Source organism: Peromyscus maniculatus, chromosome 6 (assembly GCF_049852395.1).
Source record: "Peromyscus maniculatus bairdii isolate BWxNUB_F1_BW_parent chromosome 6, HU_Pman_BW_mat_3.1, whole genome shotgun sequence".
NCBI lineage: Eukaryota > Metazoa > Chordata > Mammalia > Rodentia > Cricetidae > Peromyscus > Peromyscus maniculatus.
The window spans coordinates 88,463,108-88,477,982 of NC_134857.1; the positions used below are offsets into that span (position 1 = coordinate 88,463,108).

The 14,875-nt window shown below is 45.9% G+C and overlaps 1 protein-coding gene across 2 annotated transcripts; it reads right to left on the reverse strand.

The window, feature by feature from the left end:
* Positions 1-4,357: 4,357 nt before the first annotated feature.
* Positions 4,358-14,402, reverse strand: LOC102903913 (glutathione S-transferase Mu 1). 2 transcript variants are annotated; one of them, XM_006979487.4, is made up of 8 exons: positions 14,100-14,383; positions 13,700-13,775; positions 13,192-13,256; positions 12,821-12,902; positions 12,625-12,725; positions 11,415-11,510; positions 11,222-11,332; positions 4,358-5,710 (listed from the first exon to the last, which is right to left on the reverse strand). In XM_006979487.4, the coding sequence occupies exons 1-8, from the start codon at positions 14,133-14,135 to the stop codon at positions 5,621-5,623; spliced, it is 657 nt and encodes a 218-aa protein (XP_006979549.2). In that variant the 5' UTR covers positions 14,136-14,383; the 3' UTR covers positions 4,358-5,620. The 2 variants fall into 2 exon arrangements, with proteins under 2 accessions (XP_006979549.2, XP_006979550.2); XM_006979488.4 differs by lacking the exon at positions 11,222-11,332 and having other exon boundaries at positions 14,100-14,402.
* Between the last annotated feature and the right edge of the window lie 473 nt (positions 14,403-14,875).

The following is a 14,875-nucleotide window of genomic DNA, read 5'->3' on the forward strand; positions in this document are numbered from 1 at the left end:
GCTATAAGGAGGGAAGGAGAGGAACGTGGGATTTTTGGCGCTGAGAACAGCATTACATACATGCAGCAAACTGAAAGGCAAGCTGTGGTTTTCTGAGTTACCCGTTAGGAAAATCTGCTGATTCATGTGTATGTATGAGGGACTGCACTGGGAGAGGCTTGCACAGAGTTCATAAGCCAGGGTTCCATGACAGTCCATCCTGGGATTCTCGTTTTCGTTGACTGAGCCAGAAATGCACAGATAGAATGAGTCAGCTGGACCACAGCCCTTGGCGCAGGCCAAGGCCAGAGGTAGAGAGAGTACAGAGCAGACACTACTCTCTGGGAACTCAAGGTCCACTCTGGAAGAACAGACAGTCTTGAGGTTGGTGGGCCTTGATAAGAACATTTAATGCAATTTTCCCAAGGCCAGCCCTGTGAAAATTCCTCCCAGAGTCCTAGGAAAGACACTACATCCAGCGTGGGGTTATGTGAGGGAAAGGAATCTACATACACCGCGCTTTTTTTTTGTCTGTTTACTTTATTCCTCTATGACAAAATTCTATCTATTCAGCTTCATCTCCATCCTCACATTCACCTCTTCCCTGTGCCCACTTTTCCTGTCCTGATAGTTTTAGTGAGCTCCTATGCTTTTGACCTCATCTTCGTCCTCTGTCCCTTTGTCCTCCATCTCACCTTCCTGTCTTACTCCTGTCTCTCAGAAACTCTACCAGAGATCTGCCTTACCCTCTACAGAATCTCTGTCTTCCTCTCTCTTCTCGGGCCACACGGTTCTGTGTCTGCCATCATAATTCTGCCTGGTTCTCTCTGGACCAGTCTATAGCTTCCCCAAGACAGCAACACCTTCACGTTTATGATACAACATAAGAACTGCAAGGTCCCCACCAGAAGTTTCCTGGCAACTTCATTTGCAACCCAAAAAGGGGGAGAGAATAAGGGTGGAGCTACATAGGAACTGGAATAAATCAGAGAGGGAATTTATGTGCTAGGAATATATCCTTAGTGTGATGAGGTGAAAACATTATGAGTCTATCATAAATGTGCTCAAACTATAAACTTACAGGTGATAGGGTAAAGAAATCTATAAGTCACTAAAAATAAAACTGCCACTATTTTTCTCTGCTACCAGTTTTCTGACAGGGTGGGGGAAGAACACTGGCAACTAGTCAATCTGCATCATAGCTTAAAGGACCTGGTGAGAGAAAACCCCTTTGACCTAAGAAGTTGCTCTGGAGCAGTGGGAAAAGGGGGAAGATTTGAACTTGATTTGCAAAAGAAGCAAAGCTAAGCACCTAGAGGGCCAGGCACTTGGCCTGGGAGCCTGGTGGTCTGTAAAAAGACACTTAACCTAGTTCAGGGGCTTCAGGCACCTAGCAGGTGATTTGATAGCTGTTGTGTTCCTGCTCCTTTTTCAATGCTTTGTTTTGGAGCTGGCCCAATCTTTGGATGTGGCTAAAAGGGGGTATTTGCAAAGGGCAGATGCCTAACACATGCTCATTTTATGGGAATTATGACCACAAGAAATTTATAGCAAGGTGCAGCTGAATATTAAAACTGTATAACACCAAATATTTCGTGATAAATGGCTTCCCGTTTGAAAGACCCTTGATTGGTCGAAGTATAACTTATTATATACAGCTGGACTCCTCTATCATTTCTGTGTGGCTAGCCACAAGCATTCACTTGATACAGTTGGGGTTTGGAAGGACAGTGGCACCAACATGGGGAATGACCTGGATTGTACCTATATGAGTTCAAAGAAAAAACAAGTCTGGGTTCGTAAGAACCCAAGAAGAGTCCTGGCCCTGATCCAACCTTGTTAACCCCAGTTCAGAGCACTGGATGACTCAGAAATGTCTCAAAAGAAGATGAACAGACATTGAGGAAGACCCCCAACATTGACCACCACAGCCCTTACACACACACACACACACACACACACACACACACACACACACAGAGAGTGAAGTGAGTGTTTTGACTAGTATTTTCTCAATTTGATACAAGCTAGAGTCATTGGAGAAAGGGACTCTGAATTCAGAAAAAGCCTTCCTAAGATTTGCTGTATTGTTTCTGTTGTTGTTGGGGTTTTGTTGTTTGGTTGTTGAGTTTTGTTTCAGACAGGGTCTCTCTACATAGCAATGGCTGCCCTGGGACTCACTAAGCAGCCAGGCTGGCCTCAACCTCACCGAGGCCCTCCTGTCTCTGCTTCTGGAGCACCACAAATAAAGACCTGCCCCAGCATGGCCAGTGCTTCTCTGCTGCTTTTCTGTTCTAAGAGCTACACTGGGGAGAATATGGCCTGCAAGGTCTAAGTACCGGCCCCACATGGGGGACGTTTCCAACCTCTGTTCTAGGTGCTGGTCCACATTTTATCCTCCCTACTCAACATTATCAGGGCCACCCCTGACCTTATTACATCCTTTCCAGTTTATCTTCTTTGCCTTTTAGTTAAAATTTAACAAATGTTGACTGAAATAACGTGAGCTTACCAGTCTCACAAACAGGCTGTGGGTATGAAGGCAACCCCCATCGGGGCTCTCATCCAGAGGTGCTACCTGGTACAGGGAGGTCACGGACACTGCCTGACAAAGGCCAGAGTCTATGATCCAGCCGCTGGCATGGAACCCTGCTCAGCAGGTGCTTCTGCAACGTGCCCAAGTCCTTCATGGGTGACTTGATGCAAAATGCCCACAGCTTTTGACCATATGCCTGTGCCAGTCACCGGGGCCCAGCACACTAGGCCAGCCCATGCCCAGCCATGCTCTCCCTACGCAGCTGCAGACTCTTGAGGAGCCTGCTCAGCTGAGAGGGTCTCTGGCTCAGACTCCAGCATCATCGCAGGGACATGGTACGGTAATGACTCTGGATAAGATGCTTCTTTCCAGAGCTCTAAGCCCTGCCGCTGCTTGTATGGACTGGCCAAACATCTCTGGAGATACCTCATTCCGATTCCAAATTTCCCGTTCATCAACCATGTGCCAAGCCTGGACATGCATATCAAAGATGAACAATCCAAAGATAGCATTGTGGTATACACCTATAATCCCAGTATGTAGGAGGAAGAAAAGGAGAATAATGAGATCAAGAGGTATCTCAGCCACATAGTAAGTAAGGACCCAGCCAAAGTGGGTGATGTGAGATCCTGGATCAAAACCACCAACAACCAGAGGCTGGAGACATGGGTCACAGGTTAAGAGTACACTGCTCTAGAGCGGTTCTGTTCCCAGCACCCACATGCCATCTGTAATTCCAGCTCCAGGGGTCTGATGCCCTCTTCTGGCATCAGCAGGCACTGGGTACCCATGTGGTGCTCATACACACAAGCTGGCAAAACACGCATGCACATGAAATAAAAATAGATACATCTTGATAAAACAATGAAAGGATGAGGGAAGGGAGAAAAGGAGCCATCCTCTGACTCACTTTGGCTACATCAACTGCGGACAGTGGAGAATGTTGCTGGAGAGAAATGTTGAGAACGCAAACGAGGGAAACTGAGGACAGCTGAGGAGGACGACAGAAGATGGTCATCTAGGGCCTGCCTGCTCAGCCTTCCCTTCAGCCCAGAATCTCTCTGAAGCATGACACGAGCTTCCCATGGACAACTGAGGCACTGCACTCTGAAGAGTAAGTGAGAGAGGAAGGAGAGCTCTCCCATGGGAATACCAGCTTGAGGAGCACGGGGACATGGACAGGGTGAAAGGATGAACGGCACTGGTTGGTCGGCGGAAGAGTCACGAGCCATGGCTACCAGAGTTAGAATGGGCGTTATTAGAAAGAACAGGGGATAGGACGGAGGAGCCAAGCCTGGCAGAGAGGAAACAGAAAGAGAGGCTCAGAGAGAGAGACCGTGTGGGTCCGCGTCTGACTTTTTAGGGCGGAGACACAGTTGCCCACTGATGACATAAGGTGACAAACAAGACCCCAAGCTGCGCATGTACAGAATCCTAACACAGGGACATCAAGGACTTTAAACAACCCAGAGTCCCTACATTTCCTTCTCCAGCCCCTCCTGCAGGAAGCAAAACAGAGACACCCCCCCCAAAAAAAGCTAACGCAGTTGGTCCTGAGATTCACAGAAACCAAACAAGACACAGGACAAATGTCATTCAGACTTTACTGGGGATCAGACAGGGCTGCTCACTCTGAGGACCAGGGCGAGCACAGAGGCAGATCTGACCTCTCAGAGCTTACTGGGGATTCTGGGGTCTGGTACAAGTGTGGTCTTTAAAGATCCAGCTCCAAGACTGCACCCAGGGTATGCAAAAAAAAACAAAACAAACAAAAAAAATTCCAGGATGTCAGCGAGAACTAAACTTTTCTATCTGAGGTATATTAGGAAAGAAACACATGCATTCTGATGGTAACTTTCTCTTTTATTTCATCTTGAAAAATCTTTTTCTTCTGACAATCTCTTTGTCTCTACATAGCTACATCTCTCTCCAACAAAAAACTCTAGACAAAATATGAGTTGCATTTTGAGGGTCACAGCACATTTCTTGAGTAAACAATAAGAGGCAAAGCCATTCTGATAACACATGAGAAATCACACAGTTTCTCTCAGACTTGGGACATCACACTGACCAGCTGGAAGTGAGTTACCATGGCAATGCTTAACTGTCAGCCAGCTCCTTGGTGACCAGGTGGGAGCCACCTAACACTGAATGCTTCAGCACCTCCTGGAGAGACAATAACCTTAAAAGCATCCCAGGATCTAAACATAAACAGTTGGCTGAACCTTGAGTCTTGTATCATAAAAATTAGATTTGGAGTTTGTACAAAATAATCAAAGGCTAAAAAGAATTTATGCAGAGTGTTACGTCTACTAAAGGCTTTGTGCCTGACCTTGGTTCAACAAACAGACACTTGGGAATTTGTCCTTGTGCATTCATTTCCAGGGGCAACTCGTTTACTTTGAATTTGCTTTGAGGTCTTAAATCAGCTAATTGTGTAAAAAGGTATCTTTGTACCCGAGAATACTGTTACTTTCCTATGTCAGCCTGAGCTATGAAAAGTATCCTAGCATTATTTCTATTCACCAAAATTATACAGCATAAGAAGAAATCATCTTCTTGACCATCCACAGATTATATATATATATATATATATATATATATATATATATCCAGTAGATGGAATATATTCACAAGATAAACACACAGGCAGTGGGGGAAATACTAATAGCTGTTTTAGGGGAGAAATGTAGTGGCACATGAGAAAGAGTACAGACAGAAGCAAAAGAGTCATCATAGGCAGTGGCCCTGGAAGCCTTGATTGAAGAGTTTCCTCCATCAGAGAGTTCTTCATCTCATTGACCTCATGAATATCAGTTATCATCTGCTGTCATATGCCATGGACCATGGCAGGTCCATTCCTCCAGTCAGCAGTGAGGGATGACTGGATGCAGGGCAGGAAAAAGGAATAGGAGCAGGAGATGAGGAAGAAATGGGGAGCCCAAGGATCCAGAGGTTTGACTGAAGGAAGGGCTTGTGAGAAGAAGTGGAGCAACAGGGAATAGAAAGAAGGAGAAAACATTTGGTGGGGACACAGAGCCATGCCCAAGGGCCTGAGCCAGCAGGGTGGTCATGAACATTCTTGTGGGTCTGAGCTTTGTAGTCCTATTTTGGGTTCCAAAAGGCCAGCTTTACATAAAATGGTTTGTATATAAAGCGGCTGCTTTTCATGTAGTCAGATATCTTCTTCAGGCCCTGCAGGGGGAGGAGAAGGCAGAAATTCAGGATCTGTGGCACCACTGCGGACACACATTTCACTCTAAGAACCCCAACACAGCATGCGCTGCTCAGGTGCCCAGCACTGGTAAGGGAAGGCTTCGATTCCCAGTAAGGAAGGAGAAACTGAACACTGCTCTCTCAACGGTGTGTCCATATGCAGTCGCTGTACAGGTACAGGGAGAGCACACCACAAGATCCTGCAGAACAGTGATCTGCTCGGCATTAGACAGGAGGGAGTCCACCCAGAGGCCAGGAGCTTCTCTCCTGCTCCCGTGGCTAGAAAGACAACAGTCTATACCCCTGTCTGTAAGGAAGATCTCTGCATCTCCCACTCTGGCTCTCTTGCCTCACTCCCCAAGCAAGAAACCCCTTGTCGCTCTCTGTTTACATAAACACTCTTGCTTTGCCACTTGCAGGCTCCTTCTTGCCTGTTATGCCACATGGAGGAGGGACCAAGAAGGACAAAGGCATGAGCACCATGCCAGTGTACTTTGGAAGAGAGCAAAGACCTCACCCAGTACCTCAGCAAATCCTGACTTAATGAGGATGGGGATGAGTGAACCAGCAAGGAGATAATGGAGTGGCCTTTGCCATTCTCTTGAAGCAGAAAAACCTAAACTTTGAAACCTGGTAGATGAATTCATACTCAGTGCGCCCATCCTGTTTTTCCCAGCCCTACTAGTGAAGACCCTACCGAAAGACTCTGTGCCGTGTTCCGTCTTTCCAGTAGAATGCCTAGATAAGCTGTGAAGAATGCAGAGTTCCAGGGCTGCCTGGACCCAAGTGGGCAGGCTTAGCTGGCCTTGAACTGCAGCCTCCCACACTCCCACTGTGCTGACAGCCACTTCTTACACAATCTCCAGAGCTGAGCAGCCTGGACCAGAACCCAAGCTGATGGAAACTAACAAAACACATCGCTGGTTGGGCAGTTTCAAGGACAGAAAAGAAGATTCCGTGCTAAGACTCCCATTGGACTACAGCCTTGACCCCCAGTTCTCTAGTGAAGTAGGTTTTGTGGCTGTCACATGGACCTCATAGTCAGGCATGCCTGCCACGCTGCATCCCTGGATGGAGATGCACCTTTCCAAGTCCTACTGAGCTGAAACTGTGCCACATATAGAGACACCAGAGAAGGTGAATGAAAATGACCGAAAAATCCCATTTCAACGACTTCACAGTCAAACACCAAGCTGTTGCTGAGAAGGAAGATGAAAGGGAAGAAATGGGATACCTAAACACTGAACAACTCAGGAGAACATCCTCCAACAGCAGCGACCTGTCCACTCAGCCTGGCACCGGCTGTAGCCCTGGGTCCCAGTGCTTCCCCAGTCAGGAATCTGACTGCGCAGAGAATTGGACAGGCCGGATATGCACACTGCACCTTGGCACTGCACATCAGTCCTGCCATATTTCCCCCTCTCAACAGCACTTGCTGTACACTCCCGACATGTCCTGAATTTCCATAGGCCTCAGGGCTGGAAAATCCAGGCTCCCTGGCAACCTATGGCTTTTTTCCTTTGGCATCAGGGAGCTCTACTGTCCTCTGTTCTTGAAGCTACACGCACACAGGGAAACAAACACAACCTCCTCCAATGGTACTGGTTCCCTGAGAAACTGACAATCTCTATAGTCAGCCTCCTTAACAGTCCAATGGAACAGACATTGCTACAGAGCATGTAGGTTGTGATGAGAAATTTCATGCAGAAGATCTAAGGATTGAACACAGGTCACTGCCCAACAAATGTTAATTATTTTCCATTTCCATTCCAAAGAGTAGAAAGTTATGGTGGTTTGAAAGAAAGTGTCCCTCAAAGGGAGTGAGTGGCACTATTAGGAGGTGTGGCCTTGTTGGAGATCTGAAGAGTGCTTTGACATCAGACATGGAGATGCAGAGTTTGTATTTGCCCAGCTGGTTTTTAGTCTTGCTTTGGTCCGGTATTTTCCCACTGTGTTTTGGAATGATATTGTATATCCTGTGCTTTGGAAGTATATGATTTGCTTTCTGATTTTGATTTTATAGTAGATTTAGGGATTATATGAATCTCAGAAGAGACTTTGAACTTCAGCCTTTTAAATAAGTTTGAGATTGTGATAGACTATGGAGACTTTTGAAGTTGGACTGAATGCATTTTTGCATTGTGATATAGTGACTAGCCTTTGGAGCCAGGGAGTAGAATGTGGTGGTTTAAGAGAAAATGGCCCAAAAGGGAGTGTGTTGTAGGATGTTTTGTATGCTGTGAATATGTGTTGCTCTGATTGGTTGATAAATAAAACAATGATTGGCCAGTAGCCAGGCAGGAAGTATAGGTGGGACAAGCAGACAAAGAGAATTCTGGGAAGAGGAAGGATGAGTCAGGAGATGCCAGCCCACTGTCCATGAGCAGCATGTAACGGCACACATGTAAAGCCACGGAAAACGTGGTGACATATAGATTAACAGAAATGGGCTGAGTTTAAGTGCAAGAACTAGTCAGTGGTAGGCCTGAGCTAATGGCCGAGCAGTTTAATGAATATAAGCCTCTGTGTGTTTACTTGGGTCTGAGCGGCTGCTGACAGGGCGGGACACCAGGAAAACTTCAACTACAAATGATGCCCATGTGTGGGGCAAAACTTTCCACCTAAAACCCAAGAAAGCTTAAAAAAATTTTGAAAAAAAAAAAAAAGATTCTAAAATGGAACTAAAACCAGCTTCCTAGCTGTCTCTCAGGCCAGCCACAGCACAGCCTACAGGTCTAGAGTCTCTCAGAGGTGGGCAGAGCCAGCAGCTAAAGCTGCCATTTCAGTCCTAACCACTCTGCAGTTTAAAGCAATAGATTCACAATAAGTCAGATTCAGATTAAGTAAACCTCTAAATGGTTTACAGTATGTGTAAAAATGTATGTAGACTTGAAATAAGAGAGAGAGAAAAGAACATAGACAGTTATATAAAGAAATAGAAAGTTTCAAAAAAATAAAGCCTTTAAAGAGACAGTAAAAGTAATTAAAAAATAAGCCATGAGGGGTTGGGGGTTTAGCTCAGTGGTAAAGCGCTTGTCTAGCAAGCACAAGGCCCTGGGTTCGGTCCTCAGCTCCAAATAAATAAATAAAATAAGCCATGAAAAGATGAAAATCACACAGAGAGTCTGGATTATATTGTCTTTGGAATTTTTTTTACTGCAGAAAGACATTTAATTATAAAAGCTGCAGAGTTAAATCAATATGTATATTTTAAAGGTATCTTGATTTAAAAAAAATTATGTCTAAGGATACACTGCTTTGGAAAAGAGGTTCTGCTTTTGTTTTTACAGAAGATGAGAACCTGTGGATTGCTTTCAGGCAAATATGATTTGACCAGCCAAGACACCCTGAAAGGTCTCCAATGATACCATGGCCCAGATCATCCAACATCCAAAATCAACTTCAAGGCAACTGACTCAGAGAATACAGCCTTGCAGACTACTCCAGTCAAGACTTGACCATAATCCTAAAATTTTCTTTATGTCCCCATAAGAATACAGCCCCCTCTATCAGCAGGAAGTAGACTAGAAAACTACATCCACATTCCCCAAAAATGGATTATGGATGTTTGTCTTTGTTTAGATTGTTAGTTGCAAATTGTTATTGGTCATAGTCAATCTCTTTCTATAACAAGAAAGGAAGATATGATATAGAAATGTAGGATACAGATATGATAGGATGAAAGGGTAGATTATTGAACCTACTTTTAAACAGCAACAACTTGTTTAAAAATGTTTTACAATGCTATGGATTTTAGTTTATTAAGACAAATTTAAAGTTAATTTTGTTATAATATATATATATATATATATTTTTCTACTCTTGTTTATTTTGTTCGTGCAACTCATTTGAAATTGTAGTGTATAGTTGAGAAATACAGATTAATAATTAGTCATCTATGATAATCAAACTTATAGTCATGTTAGTTAAGTTTTCTAGGTATACATAGATATATTTCAAATAGGTAGGTAATCTTCAAACACTTCAAAGACCTACAGAATATGGCATTTAAAATGTTTTAAAAATGTAGACTTTCTGGACAGTGAGACACATCTGATCCTGGCAGCACCAATTTAGTTCAAAAAGAAAGATGGGCATTAAAGACACTCCATATGGGATTTATCTTCTTCTTGGCAAAAATAGTCATTTGGGTAAGAAACTGCTCTTGCCTGGACTGCTTGACAAAATGTTGTACTGACTGGACATGCAAGACCCATAGGAAGGTGACCAATGAACTTTGCAAGGCGGGATGGTCCTTCAAGTTCCTGCTTCTCAGAAGAGACTGCCAGATATTCTACAGGACCCAGAGAAAAGTGACTGAGAGACTCTAGGTCTGTGGGCTAAAGATAGATGCCCCAATGCTGCAGAGGAACTTTGGATGACTGTCCAGGCAGGCAGCTGTCTCTGTCATTTCCAGAGTTTTGGAGGTTGCTTAAAATGCTCTTCCTGTTTTTCTTAGGTAATATTATATCCTTCTGAGGTCTTTGATGTAGTTGAAGACTAGATAGTTATAATTATAATTTTCCTTGGTTATGATAAAAGATAAATTAGATATGGAAGTTTAGACTCACAAATATAGGCTACAGAGAATATTTTCTCTGATTTTGCCAAATACAAATAGACTAGATATTATAACTGTAATTCTTGCTTGATACCTGTTCTATTATATGTAATTTTACTAGGTTAAAGTTAAAACCTTCCTATTTGATTAGACAGAAAAGGGGAAGTGCTGTGGGATGTTTTGTATGCTGTGATATGTGTTGCTCTGATTGGTTGATAAATAAAACATTGATTGGCCAGTAGCCAGGCAGAAGAAGCAGACAAAGAGAATTCTGGGAAGAGGAAGGATGAGTCTGGGGACGCCAGCCCACCGTCCAGGGAGCAGCATGTAATGGCACACAGGTAAAGCCACAGAAAATGTGGCGACATATACATTAACAGAAATGGGCTGAGTTTAAGTGTAAGAGCTAGTCAGTGGTAGGCCTGAGCTAATGGCTGAGTAGTTTTAATTAATATAAGCCTCTGTGTGTTTACTTGGGTCTGAGTGGCTACTGACAGGGCGGGACACCAGGAAAACTTCAGCTACAGGAGTGGCACTATTAGGAGGTGTGGCCTTGTTGGAGTAGGTGTGGTGGTGTTGTGTGTAACTATGGGGGTAGGCTTTGGGGTCTCCTTTGCTCAAGTTACTGCCCAGTGTTTTATACCACTTCCTGTTGCCTTCAGATCAACACAGAATTCTCAACTGCTTCTCCAGTTCTATGTCAGCCTGAATGCACCCATAATTACAGCTGCCATGGTCCCTACCATGATGATGCTGGACTAAACCTCTAAAACTATAAGCTGCCACCTCAGTTAAATGTTTTCCTTATAAGACTTGCCATGGTCATGGTGTCTCTTCACAGCAATAGAAATGCTAAATAAGACAAAAGTCATCCTGGAAAGGGAGAAGGGAAAAAGGACATCGAATGAGAAGGAGAATCAGGGCATCACCTCAAAGCGAACCATGAAGTCGTTCAGGTTTGGGAAGGCATCCAGGCAGTGGGGCTGAAATATACGGTGCTGGTCAAGGATGTCATAAACGAGGAAATCCACATAGGTGATCTGCAGGAAGCCAAGGGTGAGTGTGCTGGAATCTGAGGCCTGGGAAGAATGGCAAATTTTCCTCCTCACCCCCTCTCTTTACCTTGTTCCCTGCACACCAGGGCCGCTTGCCCAGGAACTCAGAATAGAGCTTTATCTTCTCGGGGATGGTCTTCAAGAACTCTGGCTTTAGCTTCTCCTGAGGCAGAAAACAGCCGTCACCACCCTAAGACTCAGGCTCCCCAGCAGACAGGTTGGCCTCCCAGAGCTATGCAAGGGAACAGCCACCTTCCCAACAATAAGCCAGGTCTGTGTCTAGGCCTCCATTTAACACATCACTATTTTGTTGATGGCAGAATTAATGTGCGAGGTGATGGAGACTCAGATTGGAATTTCACACTGTCCCTGGGATCTGCCATGACTGAAGTCCAAACCAGTACTGGGAGATACCCCCAAGGAACTCCTGAGTATCTTGCACGTTCTAGCCTCAGAGACCCAGTGGAACCACAGGTACAAAGGACATAAAGACCCCAGAAGAAGACAGTTATACTGGGTTGGGAAGAGCACAAGAACATATGTGAAGAGCATGCCTATAAAAAAGATGTCCTGATTTCTGTTGATACCTAAGACAGAACCATGGGAACGCACTGGACAGATGTGTGAGACCAGTGTGCGATATGACCTATGTTCATCATTTGGGGAGTACACTGTTGCCTGTTGGTAGAAGGGAGCCCAGTGTTGATGTCAAGTCTCTTTCTCAATCAGGGTTCACATTAATTTTTGGAGACAGGGTCTCTCATTGAATCTAGAGCTCACAGACTGCCTGGACTCATTGGCCGATTCTCCCCCAGAGCACTATGATTATAAGAGCATGCTGCTACTCTCAGGTTGTTATGTGGTGCTCAGGATCTGTTCTAAAGCCCTCATGTCACACAGCAAATGCTTTTAACCACTAGGCTATTCCCACACCCTCTAATTTCATCCTGGAGGCTTTTGGTATGACCACTGGGAAAGACAACACATGGAAGAGGTCAAAGGACAGATATGGTCAAGATTTACAACTATGCTGAAGGACTTAGATCAGCTGTCCACCAGATAATCTCAACCATCTCTTCCATGGTTACATTAGTAATGTTAGATTCACAGTGTTCATGTGCTGTCTCACTGGGGTTATGAGGGACCTTCAGTGTAGAGAAGGAGAACTCAGAGTATCAGTAACACTCTTCATTCACTGAAGGAGGATGCTGCAGCTCTGAACACAACGACTTTAAGTCCTGCTGCAAACCCTGTCTGCTCCACCCCTGGCGACTCACAAAGTCAGGGTTGTAACAGAGCCTGATGAGCTGCATGCGGTTGTCCATAACCTGGTTCTCCACAATGTCGGCACGAATCCTCTCCTCCTCTGTCTCTCCACCTGCAGCGCACACAGCACACTCACCCTCAGCATCCCATCCTAGCCAAGACAAGGAGGTTGTCTCCCATGTCCCACCCCGCTGCCAGCCCACTCACACAGGTTGTGCTTGCGGGCAATGTAGCGAATGATGGCGTTGCTCTGGGTGATCTTGTGTGGCCCATCAATTAAGTAGGGCAGCTGAAAAGACAAGCAAGAATGGTCAGATGAGATATCGGGTCCCTGCATCTCTTTTCTGGGTGAGAACAGGAAGGTGGTTTGGCACTCAGTGTGCCTGCCATTAGAAGCCCTCCATGAACACACTTCATACTGAATGGAAGAGCTGGGTCCCAGCCCAAAACAGAAACACTGTGCAGCCACCAGGAATGGGAGCAAGTGAGCAGAAGCACTGATCCCAACCCCTCAGCCAGACAAGAAGATGAGGTGAGGACACCATGCCTTCGCCAAACCTCCTTTTCCCTGCACCTACGTTGGGAAAGTCCAGGCCCAGCTTGAATTTGTCACTCAGCCACTGGCTTTGTTCATAATCGGGAGCTGTAGGCAAGACGATGTGAAAAGAAATCAGTTCAGTGTCCTACCCTACTCCTAGTATTAGACCAGGAGCAAGAAAGAACCCCTGAGGCAGTGTGTGTGTGTGTGTGTGTGTGTGTGTGTGTGTGTGTGTGTGTGTGTGTAACTCAGAGTCACTTTCCAAGATGGGGGAGAGGGATATAAGCAACGACTGGCAATAAGAGGAGCCTGGACCCCAACAGTACACCCAGCCTAGTTAGTTACTAACAACACATGGACCAGGAACTCCATTCTCCGTGTGGGGGAATGAAAAACCAAACTGCACCCGCATGAGGTTCCTGGAAGCAGCAGGCTCTAACTCCAACTGTAGGCTGGCTGCAGGCCTGAGGAATAAGGGGCTAAACACGGGTTGATGGGCATCACTGGGCAGGTGGGAAGCAGGTGACTGACAGGGAAGGTGCGCTTACCGTCCCCCATGGTGTATTTCTTCTCCTCATAGCTTGAGTCTGTGTACTCCAGGAGCATGCGGATGGGTTGTGTCAGCTGAGAAAGAAGATCAGAGACAGAGCTGAGAAACTGTGGTGACCGTTCTGTATGACTTCATCTTCTCCATTTGAGACCCCCACACTGAGCAAATACAGCCACCATGCAGTGTGCATATCCAGGCACGAGTTTGCACCTCCCTCTCCCCTCCCCCCGCCCCCCCCTCCCGCTACCCCCCTCTTCCCACAGCGTCCCCTGTGTGGAAGCTCCTGAGCTCTGAGAGCTACAGGCAGAAGATTCTAGGGAGGCCTGAGGAGTATCCCTCTGCTAGAAAGGGCCTTGCTGTTATGAACTTTCTGTTCACATCCCGGTCCCCTCTCTTACACCGCGGACGTTCCAGTATCCCAGTATCATAGGCATGGTGCTGGTGCTGTGGCTGGTGCTGGTCTTCTCAGACTGGCTGCAGCAGGGTTGAGCTGGGTCTTTGGACAAGTTACAACTTTATGCAGACTCCCAGAGAGGCCTAGGAGGGACCAAGCGGCCTGTCCCTCCCCACTCCGCGCCAATCCCAGTCAGGCACGCCCCTTCCTCCCTTGTGTAACCAGAGCTGCAGATCCTGACCCAGAAGGCACAGGGCCACACCCTCTCCGAGAGAGGAGGGATTAGACCCTTGGTTGCCTCTGCCCCAAGACTCTGTTCTGTTCACCCTGAAGGCAAAATCTTTTCTCCTGCTCCAAACCCTCTTAGCCACTGCCGCCATCGCCACCTGCTGGATGCTCCGGAAACTGGCACTGGAAACTGGAGACTGGCCAGAGAGCTAAAGAACCAAGACAGTCTCCCTTCTTCCTTTTCTTTGCAGAGCTCGGTTTTCAAACTCAGACTGTGGGAATCTGTTATTGGGGAGGCTCAACTCTCAGCTTAAGGACAAAAAGATGCGCCCCGCGCCCCCAACCTGAAGCCTTAATCTAGCACCTATCCTTGAAGAAAGGACTCTGCTGATCTGACAGCTACCAGACTATTGGGCGCACAGACTCCAGTTATAGGAACAGTCCGTGAATGGAAACAAGCCAGGGCAGGGACAAGCAGAAGAGTAAATGCTCTCTGTATTTTATTTAGATTTGAGAACCCAGTCCTTCAGGTTATCAATCATAAAAAAAATA